At 45.7% G+C, this 19,174-nt stretch overlaps 1 protein-coding gene across 2 annotated transcripts in view; it reads left to right on the top strand.

Moving 5' to 3' along the window:
- LOC135372512 (sodium-coupled neutral amino acid transporter 7-like) overlaps window positions 1-19,174 on the top strand; it is a 61,200-nt gene that overhangs the window by 38,854 nt on the left and 3,172 nt on the right. For both annotated transcript variants that reach the window (XM_064606118.1, XM_064606117.1), the window contains exons 6-9: window positions 3,256-3,351; window positions 3,487-3,544; window positions 4,042-4,304; window positions 10,223-10,422. In XM_064606118.1, coding sequence (XP_064462188.1) covers window positions 3,256-3,351; window positions 3,487-3,544; window positions 4,042-4,304; window positions 10,223-10,422 — 617 coding nt within the window. The remainder of the gene's footprint in view (window positions 1-3,255; window positions 3,352-3,486; window positions 3,545-4,041; window positions 4,305-10,222; window positions 10,423-19,174) is intronic.

The raw sequence follows: 19,174 nt of genomic DNA, 5'->3' as shown, positions 1-19,174 counted from the left end.
TCAAAATGTGTAACGTTTGCTAGACTAACCCTGTAGGTATCCTACATATCGCGGGGGGTGTCCGACGACCACTACAGGCATACCGCGCATTTTCCGGGAAGCTGAGAGAGCGATGGCTACCGTGCGGCAGACAAACTTGGGTGTCAATAGCGCGTTGAAATTTTCGGGATGACGTCTACCAGAGTAAATTCACTTCTGCATTTGAACGATAATTAGAGAGAGTGAAGGCAGAAAGCGCAGAAAACAATGACATAGGCGCATTTCAACAAACGCCAGTGCAAAATACTGGTAGACGAATACGTCAACATTGGTATGCATCGTTCGCATGCACGCATCCCATGCATTTCCGGCGGTCGTATCCCCTGCGTTTCGTTACTGCTCGTGCAAGTCCACGGCGCGCGCGTGACATTTTGACTCTCAGAAGACGTTCCACGCATTTCGGCCTTGAGTTTGCGCATCGAAGGTTGCACTGGTCTGCGCAAGAGTCTCTGTTCTTGGTTAAATTGAATCTGCACCGATAAGGCATAATTCATCGAAAAAAATTTTTAGTGTACCCTCTTAGATTGCATTATTTACCAAGCACGTTCTCGGGCAATCGTAATAGCACAATTTCACTGCTTCCTTAGCCACACGTCATTGTGAGGTCGCGTACCACCAACCATTCAAAATGCGGGACGCTTATAAATTGATTTGGTTGTAATATCGATAAGTCAGGTCAATTCTAAACATGTGTCCACTTGTCAATCCCAAGCTAACCAGATCAAAAGGTAACAAAAACCGATACACAATGTTCCATTTCGTGTGCGCACTATGTTTTCGGTGCTGTATTTCTCCGCGAGGTCACCGCGATGCTCCCGCAACCGGTTCCTTCGCGAGCTACAGCCTGCCTCATTGAGGCCCGTCATTGGCTAGGAGGGCAAAATCTACCCCACCTCCGCAGTATGGAATGCGGTGTTGCTATACGTTGGAACGTTGTGTCGTGATTAGGGTTGTCAATCGGGATATCCCGAATCCTGAAATCCCGGGATCCCGCCCAATTTTTAACGTCCCGAAGTCCCGGGATTTCTTCCGGAAAATCCCGGGATTTCGTGAGAGCAAATATGTCAGGAAAATCAAACACCCATAGGCCATCAGGCACAGACTCACTCCTTCGTAAGGAAATGGCACATTTTATGACTGTAGGGGGCAGAGGATCGCTGCCTACACGTGCGTAAAGATATTTGCTGACTGTCGTTTCCTCTAGCGCAGAAGCTGAACGGACCTTCAGTTCGGCAGCCACTGCACTCTTAGAAATGAACTTCACCACATAGCACGATCCTAGCCAACCATCATCCCGAATGACAACGTTCTCGCCCCTGATTTGTTGAAAACGGGAGGAGGAGCCTATTTTGTGCCCATTATGCACGGCACAAAATAGGCTCCTCCTCCCGTTTTCAACAAATCTAGAGCGAGAACGTTGTCATTCGGGGTGATGGTTGGCTAGGAGCGTGCTATGTGGTGAAGTTCATTTTTAAGAGTGTATTTGCACAACAGTTCGCTCCGAACTGGAGGACACCACACTAGACGCTCTGTGCTTTCTCCTGTCACGTTTTAATCATTGTACACTGTTAAAACAGAACTTCACCACAAAGCACGCTCCTAGCCAACCATCATTCCGAATGATATCATTCTGTGTCATGATTTGTTCAAAAGAGGGGGGAGGCGCCTATCTGGGACAAGATAATCTGTCCCAGATAGGCGCCTCCTCCCATTTTCAACAAATCAATGCACAGAATGATATCATTCGGAATGATGGTTGGCTATGAGCGTGCTATGTGGTGAAGTTCTGTTTTAACAGTGTACAGTGTAATAAGCACGCTGCGACGGTGTTGTAAACCGTTTAGTGTTCCGTTTCTTTCCATTCGTTTTTCTTTTGTTGTTGTTGCTGCTGTTCTTCATTTAAGTGGAATATTACACTGTTTGAGGAAATTATAAAATAATATTTCCGGTTACTTCAAGTGTAGTGGGATTCGCCTACTTTTCGTGTGCAACAGTGAAATGCAGATGAATGAAAAAGGAGTGGCATTATTATACCACAGAAAAAAAAAAGTAACCATTTCGCCGCCACTATTTTACCAACGTGGTTACACTGCTAATTTTCGAGTGCTTTCCTTCAGGAAAAAGTAGAATTGAGAAAGCGCACATGAACTGCGCGCAACGCGCCGATATAGTCACTTGAGGTAAATGGACTTCGAAGTAGAGTCCTGCACGGCCCGCGGTACCCACGGGCACCCGCACGTTGTTGCAGGTGGCGGGTTCAGGCTTTCGGTGTCGTGCAGGCAGCTGGTCGGGTGCGGTCAACGCATTTTACCAAAACACTATTAGCAAGTACACCGAGTTGCTCAATTGCTTACACGTCTGTACTGCAGTGGCTCGAAATATGACGTCAAACGTCGGGCAACAAGGGCGGAACAAACGCTCACAGCGTGCAACAGTGCCTGTGTTGTTTGTCCATGTCGCGTTTCGTATCATCATGCCTCAAGTCACAAACCAACACGCATTTGCCCCCTCTTGCCCCCTGCGCTGATGTCGTAGAAGAAACCATACACAGACATATCTAACCATCCGGCGTAGACCAGGGAGCATACTCTCAGTTTACTCGACAACGTTAATCGTATTGCGGGTTGAGGGTCGGGTGCGGGTGAGGTTTTGGGAAAAAAATATGGAGGCTGCGGGAGGATGCGGGTCTCAGTTTGTAACGAGACGCGGGTTGCGTGCCTGGTGCGGATTTGCACCTGCGGGTACGGGACAGATGCGGGTCAGATATTTCTGAACCACGAAGGACTACACTTGGAAGCACCAGCAGAACTCGTTACAATCCTAAAATCCTGTCCCGTGATCCTGGGATTGACAGCAAAAAATCTCGAAATCCCGGAACTGCAAAAATGGCTCGGGATTGACAACCCTAGTCGCACTGGCATTGTTTCGTGGTAAAGACGCTCGCTCGAAGTGAATGAATTCCATATTTGGATATCGTGAGCTGCGTTCTTTCATGGAGCATAATAATTGGAGAATGTTCGTCGAGCTGTTAAGTGCCCCTTTAAATGTACCAGTATATTAAAAGTTATCTTAAAGGAAGGATGTCACTGATGGGCCAAAGCAGCGGACACTTACGTCACTGGAACTAAACTGCTATCGTCGTGTAAATTTTGTGAATCTGTTATATGTGGTTATGCATCTTCTCGTCGTGTCATCGAACGTTCTACTGTCTTGCAGCAAAGTGGGGGTCGTCGCCATGCTTTATCCTGTCTTCTTGACAGTCTACTCTTTTTATACCATTGAACGCCCAGAAGATCTTCATCTGCGTACGGAGTAAGTACAGCATGAGGTACCGTACTTCAGTTAAGCTGAACTGGTCTCGGATTATTGACGGGAGAAGGTTCATTGAATTCACTTTATACTGACTACCTTAGAATGTTTTACCTTTTATGCTGCTTTCGCTTACAGGCCGGATTCCATCATAGACTTTGTGGTCAATATTCCTGTCTTTTGCTTCGCATATCAGGTTTGTACTTCCGCAGAATATCTGCGCGAGGCTGTCGCTTTTTGCGTAGTTTCCGCGCAGTGGACATTTGTTCTCCTATCGTTCAGAGGATTGGCTCGTTTGAATGACGGAGGAGAAACGGGTTTGACAGACGCGGGCGCACGCACGCACGCACGAACAAACAAACAAAGGTTGTCGAAGAATCTGGCACATGGAATGAGCAGTATAAAGAGTGGCGTGAAGTCGAGTTTCTAGTATATGCTATACAAATAAAACTTAGAGTAGGGCCCCAAGAGTTGTGTATTTCTTCGCCACACTCTTTTTTCAAATCGGTGCCCCGTTTCTCAACAACCAGAAGGCAGAACGCATTATACTGTGAAGAGAGTGAGGTTTTCAGGGTGTACAAGAACGTCTAACTAGAATCGAGTTGCTTTTTGTTTGACATAGCTATATTTCCTCTTGTTCTTCTTTTCTTTTTCAATCCTGACACCACTTATGTGATGTTTGTAATTCCACAGATGCACGAGATGTCAGTGCCAGTGTACGCTGGTATGGAGAAACGCGGAATAGTTGGTTTCGCCAAGGCTCTGACCGTAGCACTCGCGTTTCTCTTCATGGCATACGTTACCGTCGGCTGCTTCGGATATGCCACGTACGGACACACCGTGAAGCCCAATATCATGCAGATGTTCAATGCCTCTGATCCCATCGTGCTCTTCGGCATCGTGGCCCTCATGATCAAGATGGTTGTCACATACCCACTCATTGTGTTCTTTGGAAGGTTAGTGTTCTTTCAATTGCGCAACTTTCTCTTACGAGAAAACAGCGCGTCGTTTTTATTCCCTGGTTGCGAAGTAAGCTCAAGAACACTTTATTCATTGGTGGACAAGGAAGTGGAAAAGCGTCCATTTGCACATCACCGCGACCAGTCGCGACAAAAACATGTAAACCAAAACCAATTAATTAGTGCAACAAATGACATGCTTCAGTGGCAGACTTTTCCTTAAAAGGTGTGCACTGAAGGTTCCAAAATTGGTAGTAGTACTACTTATAGCGAGGATACCCGGCGACCTGCAAACTCTGCTCGACGTACGCACCAAGGTCGCAGAACCTAATGGAATACAATTCAGCAGGGGGGAAACGCAGTGGAATATATTCGGGGAAACCAGTAACATAAACAACAAAAGATTATCACTCCAGAGCTTCAACGTGACCAATACCTATCAATGCCCATATCTCTGCGTACTCCTAAAAAAAACAAAAATAGACAAGTTACCTATAGAAGCCCACGGAAAGACAGTTGTAGTGACATGAAACAGAAAAAAAGGACGCGTGTGTCACATGGGCCGCCAGTCCTATAACCCATATACGGTAAGCAAATTGCTATGGAAGGCATTAGCAGTACCAAGCGTTACATATGCCAACGAAGTACGAGCTACAAGGGGAACACTAACAAAGCCTTGGAACGCGAGCAGAAACTAGTAGGAAAATGGATCCTGGAAGGAAACCTGGCCACAGCTAACGGAGCCATCGAAGGAGAATTGGCGTGGTCACGTTTCGAATAGAGAGGCCCAATCAAGAACGCGTTACCTAGGGCGAAGACACCGCCTTCCAGAAAATAGAAACGCAAAACGAATCTACCAACACATACGATACAAGGGAATAAAAACAAATCGGATAAAACGAATGAGCCGAATTTACTCGAAATGCAGAAAGTGAACGACCCACCACAAGACCAACAACGCAATAGAATGGTACAAACAGATAAAGAAATGAAGACAATAGAGCACGACTAAGTAGTGGAGAAAAAGATGAAACAGAGACAACGCATGATCCTCTAATATTGACATAAAGAACAACCGGCACCGTACAACTATTATAGAGGAGACCAAGACAGAGGCCTGCCATTCTAAGCCAGAACGGGCGCTCTCCTGGCTAGAAGAACAACACAACTGTTTGACTGCCTTGATCCAACGCAGAGAAGTGCAAGCTCCGCCTGATCAACTGGGAAAAGCAGACGAAGAACGCCCTGCGAGCGCTACAAACCGTAACTGAACCGCCAAACCGGTCAAACAGCAATAGTCGCCAACCTCAGGGCCAAGCTAAGACGCCGCCACGACATCGTGGAGCAGCAGTCAAGCCAGCAGCCTAGAGCAGTCGTCAAGTAAGTCAAGTGACTACAAGTGACCCGGACGACAACACCACCTAACGGGGCATGGGCACCCCGTGACGTGAAGTTGGTGAAGTGAACAGTGAACACCGTCTCTCGGACAATCACGGACATATCTGCCTAGGCAAGCTGCCTATAGTTTTTTCCGCCTGTGGCGTCCTCTGGACATCTGTCCTGTTAAAAAAGGGACCAGGCGAAACTGAACTTGAACCTGTACCTGAAGTGCTCCTCAACAAAACTTGAAAACTTAAGAGGTCCTTACCCGACCGTCATTCCGAATGTCTGGTTTGATGAAAATGGGAGTGATAATCAGAGTTATTTTAGACACTTGGCGGTTACGTAATATTTGTAAAAGATCCATAAATTCCAGTTTTCAACAAGCCAGGGGACAATACGATATTATTGACAGTTGGCTTCGGGCGTTGTCACACGGGCAGTCTTCAATTATGATTGAAACCAATGGGCATTGAACAGGAGCGTAGCGCTCCCAAAGCGTGTAATGTGCACATACAGGGTGTTAAGAGTGACCCCTAATTATTTAAAAAAATGTACTTGAGATAAAAATTAGAAACCTTCTGCGTCATACTTGTGCAGGCTTTTGTCGCCCAAAGAGGTGGTTTCCATCGATGTACCTCACTAATTTGTCTAATTAGCTTTATTGAACTAAAAAAATTCCCAACGGGAGGTAATGTTTTTTTGCGCTAATTAGAAAGCCCATGGCCACAACACCCCATTTCAGTCACAATTACAGGATCTTTCACGAGCTTTCCACAAAAATTTGACACCCGAAAACGCGTAAAAATTTCCTGAAAAACCGTCGCTCATCAAGGCGCGCTCGTTCAAGTTGCCCCGCCTAAAGTATGGGGAAGAGGAAAGGGCAACACAGGAAATAGCACAGAACATCCGATGTCGGTGACTATCGGTATCTGATGGCAGTGAACAGATAAGCTTGCGAAGACAAATTGCGTGATTGGGCCGTTCCCCGTCCTCCATTTTTTTTTCTGATTTTCTCATGCTGTTTCCATGCGCAGCGGGAATGTCTTCGGGCTTTGCCGATAGCGCCGCCACTGATGAAATCCGGAAAGGGGCTTGCAGTGATGGCAAGTTTTCGCGTGTCGAATTTTTGTGGAAAGATCGTGAAAGATGCTGTAATTGTGACTGAAATGGGGTGTTGTGGCCATGGGCTTTCTAATTAGCGCAAAAAACGTTACTTTTCCTCGGGAATTTTTTTAGTTCAATTAAGCTAATTAAAAAATTAATGAGGTACACTGATGGGGGGAAACCACCTGTTTGGGCGAAGAAACCTTTACAAGTATGACGCAGAAGGTTTCTAATTTTTATCTCAAGTACATTTTTAAATAATTAGGGGCACTAAAATGCAAAAACAAGTTCACTTCAAATCACGTTCCACGCTATGTTAATTTCGTACTTGTTATCATAATTCAAAACTTTCACTCCGTTACGAAGCTACAGTAACAAATATACGGGACTCTTTCTTGCGTCGGCGCTATGCAGTGAACGTCGTTTGAGCTCGTGCATCGGTGTTTTTAGTCCATGCTGCGCGTGCACGCGCGTGCCACACCCACTGATCTCTATGTATAAAGGCTGGATCGCGCATAGGAGAGGGCTCGTGGGAGAGAGGTGCGGCAACCGGCCGCCATGTTGGAGGGCCCACTGACGCCGGCTGCTCCCATAGGAAACAATGGGAAGCGATCTGATTTGGACTATCTATTGCGCTTTAAACGCTCCTCATTGCTGACTAGCACGCATCTTTCTTAGGAATCAGTGTGCTGATGTATTCCAAACGTGCTTCAACCGTGTTCCTGCAGTTTTTAATGGTAGTTGCCTTCTTTTTCTTCTCCGCTGCCTGCATTCCGAATAGGGGGTCGTAACTGTCGTGCACAGGGCGCATACGCATGAAGGTGAATTTGGTGAATGTCAACCTATAAAATTAATCATTTTTACTAAGAAAGGTTTCACACTGTTTGTTATTGTAAGGTACTTCCGCTTTTATATTTTTCGTTTGTTGTTCGGTTTTCGTGTGGTGTTCCGTGGTTCTCGTTCTTTATTATGTGGTTTGGTATTGTACGGTTCTCGTTTGACTTTTTCCATTATCGTATTATGTTCTACGAGTGTGTCTGTGCGTGTGCTCCAATAAGACCTCGATCCTTATTCTGAAGGGGCTCGTTATTTTATTCACCACATCACCACCAGCAATGGGGTGGAGTATAGACCCTGGCAATGAAACTCCCCATTCCTCATCTTAAAGTAACGTTATTGTCACGAGTGCTTTGCAGTTGTTCAGCTGTCAGCGTATTTCATTACAGAAATTCGAAGCGCTGTGCACGAAGAGCATGCACATGCATGACTTATCACACACGCTGTAGGAGCAACTGCACATACGAGGTTAACACAGCAGTTTATTTACTTCCACAGTACCTCACAGATTAAAAGAACAGTGGAACAAATTGGCATATTGGCGTAGGTTCTGCATCCGGTCCCCTCGGCACAGCTGAGCGACTGTGAGGGGAACCTGCAAGGCACAAGCGAATTGTTTATAGAAAATACATGGTCTGGAGAGAGGGGTCTTTATAGGAGCAGCCACACATACTTTGTTAGTACGCAATGGCACCAGCGAAGTAGCAATGCAAACAAGTCCGAGTTGTCAGATGCACGCGATACGAATAAACAGATTTTTCTTCAAAATAAAGAGATTACCTGGAAAAATTATCCCTCTTTCTCTGTCCGCGTGAAGTGTACTCAAAGCTGCAACAAACTGGCATGACATGCCCTTTAATTTAAAGGATATTTTTAAAAAAAATACGGGCACTACAACTTGAACTAAATGCAGACGACAGGATGCGATAGGCCCACCAATATGGCGGCCGGTGACCACGCTGTGGAGTACCCTATGCGCGATCCAGCCTATACTATAGAGATCAGTGGCCACACCATGGAGCAGTCCCGGCGAAAAACATAGTGCGCGTTGCGGAGCCGATTGGCGTCGCTGTCCGAAGGACGTGAAAATAAATGTCCGCGAGAACTGTTGCAGGCTACAACTCAGTGAGTCGGTATTGAAAAATGAAGCAGTGCGCATCATGCCGCGCATATACGGAACACTACAATTGGACCTGTTCCAAATCCTTACGGCCACGATAAGTAAGCGCGCGCTTGTCTTGCTGTCTCATTGGATGCCGCCAATCGTCGCTTCGTGTGGACCCCAGTCGTTACCGCCAAAGACGGCTCCGTTGCCGCCGAAGACGGCTTTTCATTGCGTTTCTCTTCCAAACCGCAGCGCTGTGTGAACTAATTTTGCTTGTATTGTACAAATTGAAACACGGATTTCTATTTGAGAGCAAGTTGTTGTTGTATTTTAGTGAAACAACCTGTACACCCCTGTCAAACGAGTGATCTGCAATTACTGTTGCACTTGGTGGCAATATTCAGTTATCATTGAAACCAATGGCTATAGGTCTCTTCCACTTGGCTGCACTCCTTGAACTAGTTCGGGCAGAGCAGCACTTCTGTATTCGTTTTGCCAGTGCAGAGCAGACGACGCGGGTCCGCGTCAGCGGCATGGATGTTGGTACGCTTCCTTCCTGCATCAAGAGTGGACATGTGTGCGAGGCAGAAGTCAAGTGAAGCTGCACGGGCGCAATAAATACGTGAGGTAATGCGGTTATAATTTTGAGACCTAAAATCGAACGGATAACTCGAATTCTCGTCTTCACGGGAAGCATAAACAAAATACAGAAGCGTTAGTTATCACGCTCGTCTTCACTGCGCCGGCAAATGACGCGAGCTTTTCTAGCGGCTCGGAATGTTTTTTCTTTAAATAAAAATATACACAGATGGGGAACCAACTAGGAACCAACAGGAAGAACTAGTGTTCGTAGTATCTGCCACAATGTTCTCGTGATAGCGGGGAACCAGATTACGATCTTCCCTTTTTCGCTGCATGCTCAGGTAATGTGCCATAACAAACGGTTATTCCAATGACTAGTAAAGCGAATGAAGCACAGCACACACAAACAGTATACACGAAAGGAAAAGAGAGCGTAAAGATCATGACAGTGGTCGCGGTGCGGACACCAGACGACCAGCCTGCTCGTGCACCCGCTTCTTGGTTTTGGAAGCGACCGCGCAGTGCTAGTGCTGCACTTGCACTATCATTGCAAGTCGGCGGCAGACGCGCTTGCACCCCATCGGCACTCCCCCGAACTAGTGCCGGAAGTGCAGGCCAAATCGAATAAACCGTAGCGCCGCAAAGCGTGTAACGTATCGACCTGTCAGGGAGCACTGCACTCGGTGCTATTTAACAAGTCACAGTTGTCTCGCGGCGCAATGCCCCGAATTATTAATTATGATTTTTGACAAGTCCACAAGTTACACGCGCCGACTGCATGTTCAGTGGCCTTCGCTTTCAATAATCATTGAAGACCTCGTGACAGGTGTATTATATGGCGAAGTTCTGTTTTGAACAGCGTACCACTGCATAGAATATACCTGTTTCCCCCCTTGTTTCACAGGGAAGAGCTCGAAAGTATGTATATCAGGTATTACAATCTCTCTCCCGAGGAAGCAAGTAAGGGAGAACGGAAGCGAACCTTCGTCGCCATGGCCATCTGGTTGCTGGTTCCCACATTGCTGGCTATATCACCCATTGACCTTGGAATCGCCTTGAAGTTCTTGGGTTGCCTCTCAATGTTTAATGTATACATCTTCCCAGGTGAGAATGAGGCTCACGAATGGATTGCTTATGTTGTATTGCTGTTGCCTTTGTTGTGGGATCTATACCAACCATCCCAACTGTTGCCTCATTGTTCTGTCTTCTGATTGTTATGGGAGCCGTGCGCGCTTTCACTGTGTCGCTACCGTCTTCAGGAAATCAGGTGACAGTGTTGTCTCATTCAGAAGGCTAGTTCACTTTGGGAATCTTCTGGAATGGGAAACATGTTCTGGAATCGGGTTATGATTTTAAGAGTGTAGGCGTGGGCGATCCGACTTGAGAGGCGCGATGGAGTCAGGGGGCCCCATACTCAAGTTTTGTACTATTCAGTAAAGCACCACTTTCCCATGATTCCTGAAGAGCTCCCCCGCGAAGCCCAATCGCGACCCCTATTCAGACACAACATCAAAAGGGCTTTCGCGTGCTCTCCAGCGCGACACATTAAACAAAACGTCATAACTCGCTTTAGTTCCAAGTTCACATATCGGGCGTTGAGTGGCTCTAAATTGCCAGAGATCACTGACTGCGACCAATCTGTCCCAGGTATATCCCGTAATACAAAAAAAAAAAAAAAAAAAACAAGGATAAAAATGGCAAACTTCTGGCGTTGAAGCGCGCAGTGGAATGTTGATGGAAGTAACGAATATCTTGGTTGGGGGAAAGACGACGACACTAAGAAAAATGCGGCAAAAGTACTGGAGCTGTATGGCAATCAGAGCAACATTCTTTCTGGGAACCACTTTCTGCATCATAAGGCTGCTTGTCGTCATTCCCTGTGTTGTATGGTTTTTGCGTTCAACGGAAGACCTGCAATCACCAGCATCATCCTAATTAAGAGCACTCCGTGGACACGTCTGACGGTTCGCAAAATACGTGAAAATGGACGAAGTGGTAAAAGCGCGCACTGTATGGGGCAGATGTCTCAAGTTCTCATGTAGGAGACCTCCAGCGACGCCTTGAAATTTTAGAGGACACCAAAAAGGACAGCAAGCACGAAGGCATGAGGCGGGGAAGAAATCCAAAGAGTAATTATGGCTTAGCCTCGTGAACGAAGGTTTAAGAAGAGATCTGTTGCAGGCACGCTCGAGGCTTGAGAGTCAATGCGGGATAGGTTGGCTCTGCAATGCCTGCGAGGGAAGTTCGTTCTGGTGCACTGTAGTGCGACGATTCTGTATCCGTCCCTCTGACTTCAGAGTCAGCTCTACGTATTTTCTCAAGAATGGCGGCGTCTCTGTGGATGGTGTGTCTCGTCAATTCTGATGACTTCTTTTTGTTTTGGACTGTAAACTTTGGTCATATAGAGAGCGTTTTGCTATCCTCTACAAAGATTTTATAGTTTAACTATGAAAGCTACCCAGACCAAGATTTTGGTAGGCGGCTTACCCGTTCATGCGAATGTCCTGTCGGGAACCGTATGTAACTACTGGACTAGTAATTACCTAAAATGAATTAATTAGCTCTTTAATTAGGGGCTTTCCGGCGCAAGCGGGATAGCAGAAGGGCAGACAATCCTTGTTAAAAGCAGTTCCATTTTTAAAAAATCCCGAAACGCGCACATGCGTTGAAATATGCACCGCCGGATGTTGATACGCAAATGAACGGAAACCGAAACACGCACCTTTCGAGCGCAAAAGGAACGATGTACGTTGGAGTCGGAGGGCCATATGTTTTGCTGCGATGTAGCTGATTGGAGTAAGCGCTGATCTGGTAGGGAGATAGACCGTTTTCCGTCCCACGTAAGCCGGAAGTCATGTCGTTTCTGCGCCTGAGAAGTGCCTAGTTTTGGTTTCGGCTCATTTGCATCACAATTAAGTTTCGCAATTTATATATCAAAGTACCTGCTCGTTTCAGAGAGTGTACTCAAATAATGACCGCTTCCAATTCTGCTGTCTCGTATTTTCCCGAAATTAACTAATGCAATTACAAAGTTAATCAAAGAAATTTAGGTAATCAGTCATCCAGTAGTCACATAGGCTTTTCCGCAGGACGTACGGTTGGGCGCATAAACCGCCTGCAAAAATAACATCAGTGCTCCACTCATGGCTTTTTATAAAAAATCGTAAAGAATAAACACACACACACATACACACACCATGCATAGTAAGTTCCGGGGACGTTATACGGCGGCACAGTTCGACGTACGGCTTGTGTGAGCGTTCGAGAAGTGGAAGGCAATGAGTTGATGCCATGACCTCAAGACATTGGACAGTACGATTGCTCTGTTGCCACTGTCTATGTCGACATTCGCATCCGAACAGACCATGTACTCCAGGCAGTTGAGCTGTCGATCTGTCTTCATCTCTCATTTGTCGATGGGTCTATCATATTTATGGTGATGGCAGGAAGGTGGTAATGTTCTTGAGGCGCTGGTGGACGGCTCTTTCTCGTCCAGATCATCGCCTGGTGTATGAGAAAGAGAAACAAACAAACGTTGTCACCAACAAAATTTAGTTCATTGAAGGGTGTGGGTGAATCGGCGGGTAACGCGACAGGTGCGAGATATGACCTTTTTGGTCGTCTGCAGGGCTGCATAACATCGATGCAATGCCCTTTCCTATAGGTAGAACTTCCCTAATATTTCCACACGAGCGACTTGCACATTTTTTGAGCGGACAGGTGAGCAATGAAAGTCAACCCCAAGAGGCAAGACAAGTGGTCCCAACTCCAACCCGGTGTATGAAATGTCAGTTATTTTTGCAAATTTCACGGAGAGAAGACCCAGTAGTACTGATAAGTCACGGACGACGAACACGAACGCAAAAACGTACGGCGGCGGCCTACAGCTGCACGATGCATTGCAGCTATGCGCCAAGATCAACACCTTTTACAAAATGCTCTGTCCGAAGTTTCTACCTTGAAAATACATTGGCAGGCATGGTCTATGTGCTGAAAGAAGTAAGACATTTCTCCCCGACCAAATCTCTGCATGGACGTAAAGAACACTTCGTCGAAGCTACCGAATATGTATGTGGCATCTTACTGTCAGCCGCTTTGCGGTTGGCGTTCCGTAAAAGCACGTCTAGTACCTTTCTACGCGTAAGCTGCTTGTTCATCCCACCCATTACATCTCAGCTAAACTAAACGTGTAAGATTAAGTAGGTAGATAGGTTTTAACTACCACACTCTCTCTCACATCATCTTTCCCATAATCGTCTCCGACACACTCAGCATAGTTTTGGCGCTCTATGGCCTTTGTTGCCTTTGTGCCATTAAACACATAATCAATCAATCAATCAATCAATCAATCAAGATTAAGACATCTACCAGTTGATGGGACTGTGTCGCATCTACTTGGAGACAGCATCTTGCACCGCATGTAACGCGACGACTGCGTTTTACACCAGGAGACACGGTACATCCACATTGATTTCTGTAGTACGGTTAGTGTGTTCTGCTCAGGAGAAATAAGGTGTTCATAAACACAACGGGGAGGTCTGCTCCTTGAAGCTGAGCTACGCCGATTTTCGAGTGTCACAGAATGGAATTGTACTCACACGATATGTTCATAAGGGAAGACTGATTATGTGTGCAAAATAGTTATCCCAAACTCCTCACGGTTTTTCGAAAACGTGAATTTTTAGTTTCACTGACATTCCGTCTCGTGGCGCGCAAACCCTGTGTCGACGACATATTCGTGGTCTGCCCGTGCTCCGGCTTGGCATGACATTTGGCTTGGTTTCTTCCACCAAGCCGGCCGGTTTCTTCTGTCGAGCCGTCTGCTGCGCAGATTGACATTGGGGAAGTGATAAACAGTTCGCTATTAGGGAGCCAGTATATTTCTGGACTTCACTGAACCCACGAGGAACGTGAGTTTTGCTTCCTTCGACTGCAAAGCATGTGCTAGGCCAGTACAGACTTCATGGTGTGTTTTGTGTTCTGTGCTGCGTGCCGAGAATGCGTGAGCGTTTTGCTCCCGTCTGCAAGAACACTTCAGCATGCAGTTCCAATGTTTCAAACTACAACTTTCCGAAAGACGAAAAAAAAAAGCTGTTGACTGCAACAATCGGTTACAACTCCGACTGGGTGCCACCTTCGAAAGCAGCGATTTGATCTGTTCATTTCGCTCATACGAATGTTAGGGAAGCAATGCGCAACTTGTTTCACACGAATCCGAAGATGTCTCGTCGCGGATGCTGTGCCAACCTTATCTGCAGCAGGAGATTGCAGGGACAGGACTAGGCAGCAGATAAAGGTAAGACGCGTAATGTTAGACAAGTCAGTCATGCGGTGCAAATGCCATCACATAGAAAAGAAAAATACGGTATCTGTCAGTTACTGCTTCATCCTTTAGAGATTAGGCCCCAGCGGGTGTATTCTCAGTACATATTTGGAATTGCCTTATTTGTTAAATGATTTCGCAGGCATTGTGGCACCACCGAAAAGCTTGCACTCCACGTCTCAACTATCACCGTCTGGGTTTCAAGCTGAAGGCTGTCACCAGTGCCAACCAGACGGCCCTTCAAAGTTCATCTGTTTTTGTTGACGGAACAGTGACACCTGGTACTGAGACATTTCATTTTCTGATGAATCAAGTGCATTGCATGACTTGTGCTCGACTTCTTGTGTTCATATGCCCTTGCTGTTGCTCGCTAGCTTAGAGCAACCATGCCTGAGGTGTTTGTGTTCTTACTCCAGCGCTTTCAGAGTACATTTAAGCAGTATCATCGTATCATATGCACGGCAGCACATGTCGTGTATTCTGAGTAAGGTATAAATTAAAATGTTGGCTCAGCTGTTGTATTTTGGTCACAAATAAGGTGTTCTTCCAGAGCCCTCAAGGGCAGTTCAAGCAGTTTCATGTGTACAACCGTACATACCTTTTCTCAGTTTTGAGTAAGGTAAATCGAAATCTTCCAGTTGATGTGTTGCGGTCATAAATTATATTTTTCGAGACATTCAAACAGCATAATGTGTGCAACAGTACATTCTTTTTCTCAGGTGAAGTAAGGTAAATCTGTCCGCTGTTGTGTTCTGGCAATGCAGCAGAAGCTTGTGTTCCATTCAAGCGGTATCATGTATACCAAAACTTGTTTATCATGTATACAAATCATGTATACAAAAAACTGTTGCCGTATAGCACTTATGGCTTGCGTCCTGTGATCGGAAACAGTGGTATCTTTTTCTGCTACAACCGGTAAACTACAGTAAAAATTTAGAAATACTCTGTCATACCATAAAGCACTTTGGCAAATGGCAGTTTGAAAAACTAGAGAAGACTGTCATTAGAACGGGGGACATGTTCTGCAGTGAAATCTTTTACAATGTGTGCTGTACCACGTAATGCACTGCAGGCCCACCACAGTATGGTAACGCTCTGAATACTGATTTGCCCAAAAAAGGAACGTGTGCGTTTCTTGTACTAACTTCCCCGTATGTAAAGTAGTAGAAAAATGTTTTCAGCTAATGGGGAAGGAGAGGACATCATTCTGGAGTCTCGTTGACCTACAATGTGTCGTGTGTGAAGGTCATTTTGAAGAGTGTAGGTGGTACAAGACTGTGTTCCCACATTCTTGGTAGTGTTGACTAATAACCATAATAAAGTAGAGAGTTCATTTGTTGCTTCATATATTTGTGTCATGGCAAAGTATGTAGGGATACATCTGTCTCAACATGCAGGTGCCAGAACTGCTTTTTGTGCCTAAAATATGACAAATAGTTGTCTGTTCAACACCACTAATCATGTGCCGGCCTGTGACATTCCAAAGTGATTACCATGTCCCATAGATGTGTGCAATGCTGAAGATTACTGTGTACCTTCTATGGATTCTTGTTTCAAGACAAGTATTGTGTGATTTGCTAACAGCGCCTGACTGTGCCTTCACAATCCTACGTAAAAATATGTAAAGTCTCCGGAAGGAAACATCATGAAGGTTCATAGCGAAAAACCCTGAAACGAGGGATAGGAGGGGACCATACACAATGTCTCAACATAGTGTGTGTATGTCCCTTCTTGTATCACCTCCTCAGGTCTCGCCATCATGGACACTATCACCAGCTCGCTTACTGTTGAACCGTTCTTTCAACGATAAAGGTCATTTTCATGAACTGGATGTGGATGGCAGCCAACGTACTGTCAATAAAAAGAATAATGGAAGGAGCTCAATATGAACCTTAGGCTGTGCGTGGTCATTGCTTTCTCACAAATGGTGACTTAGAATTTCAGGACAGTGCCTGCAGTATTCTTGTGTTCTCAACCTTGCGCCCATTGTGTGTCATCGGTCAGAGTATATTTGTATTTCTTTGAATACAGTTGGTACAGCACATTGTTTTTTACATGGTCTTTGGAAAATATATTAAAAAATTCTCTACTCTGCAAGTCTCCTGTCAGCTCTACAGAGCAGCTTCGAATTTCACTAGAAGCCACGTGTGAAACCTAAACCAAACTAGTGTTGAAGGTCCATTCCAGGTCCAAGAAAGAAGGTCCAAGAAAACAATCAAACCGAAACAGGAACGTGGAGAGGATGTCATAGAAATTTTCACCTTCCAAGGCCACCCTGTTGACGTCACTCTGGATGGAGCGGACAAGTAGTATACCACGCCGGTCGCAGCCGCAGTGTTATATTCCCGGAACAAAACAATGGAGGAAGATTCTGGATCAGATTACTCAGACACTGATGAAAAAAAGACAGCTTTTAGTCTACTTGCACGGGTCAGGAAACAACACAGGAATGGTTTGGCTAATGCACGGTGACGTTGGCCGACCACAGAAAGAAAGAAGCAGCACCTCCATCGACGATCGCTGGTGGAAGCCAGCCTTTCTCAAATTTCAAAAGTTAAAGGTCGTTTTTATTATACCCCTTTCATTTTCCAGTGAGATATTTCACAAATGTGTTTTGTTTGTGTAAATGATTGCGGGAATACCACATGCTTGAAATTCATTTAGTCGCGAAGTCTCCCATACGCTAGTCCCTATCGTTATTACGTACATAAAAATCACTGCACTTTTCGGCGCACCGCCAAACGCGTACGAAATGTGATAGTATTGCAGGAGACGAAGTGCGATACGTCCGGTGTGACCCCACATGATTTGCGTGCAGCCCAACGGCAAACCCGTCCATCTACCATGGGCCTCGTGCGAGAAACCCGGGTGTCCCCTACAAACATGTTCACTTCTTACTAAAGTCGCTGTACTCTTTGGTGCGCATTTCTGAACATCTGGACGAGTGTAATGGCGGCAGGGCTTGTCGCACGCGGCTTCCTGGCGTTACTGCCCAGGCAAAAATCTGGACTGGTTCCAGTTGAATGTGGTTGGTCCCGGAATGGTTCCAGTTAAATCTGGATGGTCCCAGCTGGATTCCCAAGTGGAGTGGCTGGTTCCACATTGGTAAAATCAGTGGTACCACTCTGGCTTCAAATGGTTCCAGAACTTACAGTGGGAGCCTCACAGGTATCATTTTGTTCCCACAATGGTCAATTGAACTGATTGAACCACTTGAGATTCCAAACTGGGCGACTTCCCCTTTGAGGTCTGTTCGGGAAGGAAGAGTCCACTCTTGCCATATACCCTTGTGGGTTGTTTGATCCATAATTTTGATGTATTTCAGCACACGTAACATCTATTTTTATTGCTTTTTATCAATCTACGTCATGGACAAAATGTATGCTGTAACTTCAATTCGTGCTCATATTCTCATCTACAGGTGAACTTCATAAAAAGTACCAGCAAAATGTTAAAAGACACATTCAAAAGATGACAATCTACGCTAAATAATTAGAAGAAGAAAAACCAAAGAGGTAATTGCACGGGCTGATCCAAAGCAGGCGCAATAATTATGAGAACGCCACGGTGCGGCGGGAGGTTATCAATTCAAATTCGAACGGCGGGCAGCGGTAGGGCGTAGGGCGAGTGAGCAGAGAGAGGAGAGTGTCAGTTGGATCTTGGACACGCCGTAACAAGTTGTTTTTTCTCTTCGGTTGCCGTGGCAGAGATCGGACATCTCCTGTGCCGTATTTACGTGCTTTTAGTGCGTTTTCTAAGACAACGTGATGACAATGATTCATGTGAAACTTATTGTCGACATCTCGGAGAAGTTTTGACGCTAAGAAGACGACACGGCGTCCGGAGAAGAACCGGACCATGAAACGCCAAACGGACGGCACATAATGTTCTGATGTTGTTCTGCACACTTGTTCTGATGTCTACAGGTATAAGTGCTTACCGTGATGCTTCGATTACTATTGATCATGTGTTTTATTTCAGGAACTAGAGAAACCTGAGAAAATGGTTAAGAAGAGTCTATAAAGGTTAGGATCGTTTGGTGAAGAGGAAAAGGGTACATGTCGCGACCTACATGGACGGAGGTGTCATCTTCTCAGAGAAAATACAAGGTGTGAGGTGGTCAACAAAACGCCATGCTTCCTGTGGTCCGTGAGTGCATCGCACAGTCAACACAGGGATATGCCTAGTCTAGACGCAGTGAGTGATTACGCGTAAAATACGTGAGAGATATTGATAATAAATAATAAATACGTATCGATTATTTATTTATACTTAGTGTATGCTCATGGCAGAATAAACAACATTTATTTGAACAGTATGTCTTTTCTATGCATTACTTTCGGTCATGAATTCAGTGGTCTCAGCTGCAAAGTGGTCGGATCCGATACCACTTAGCAGAGGGGACCACTGGACAAATTCTATTGGTTCCACTTCAAGTGGGACTACCATGAAACTGGTTCCACTTTTAACTGGTCCCAGCCAATGAATGGTTCCACATTCCAAGTGGTTCCTGTCCAATCCACTTCGAAGTGG

This window comes from Ornithodoros turicata, unplaced genomic scaffold (genome assembly GCF_037126465.1).
Source record: "Ornithodoros turicata isolate Travis unplaced genomic scaffold, ASM3712646v1 Chromosome15, whole genome shotgun sequence".
In the NCBI taxonomy this organism is placed as follows: Eukaryota; Metazoa; Arthropoda; class Arachnida; order Ixodida; family Argasidae; genus Ornithodoros; species Ornithodoros turicata.
This window is presented reverse-complemented; position numbering and strand designations above follow the sequence as displayed.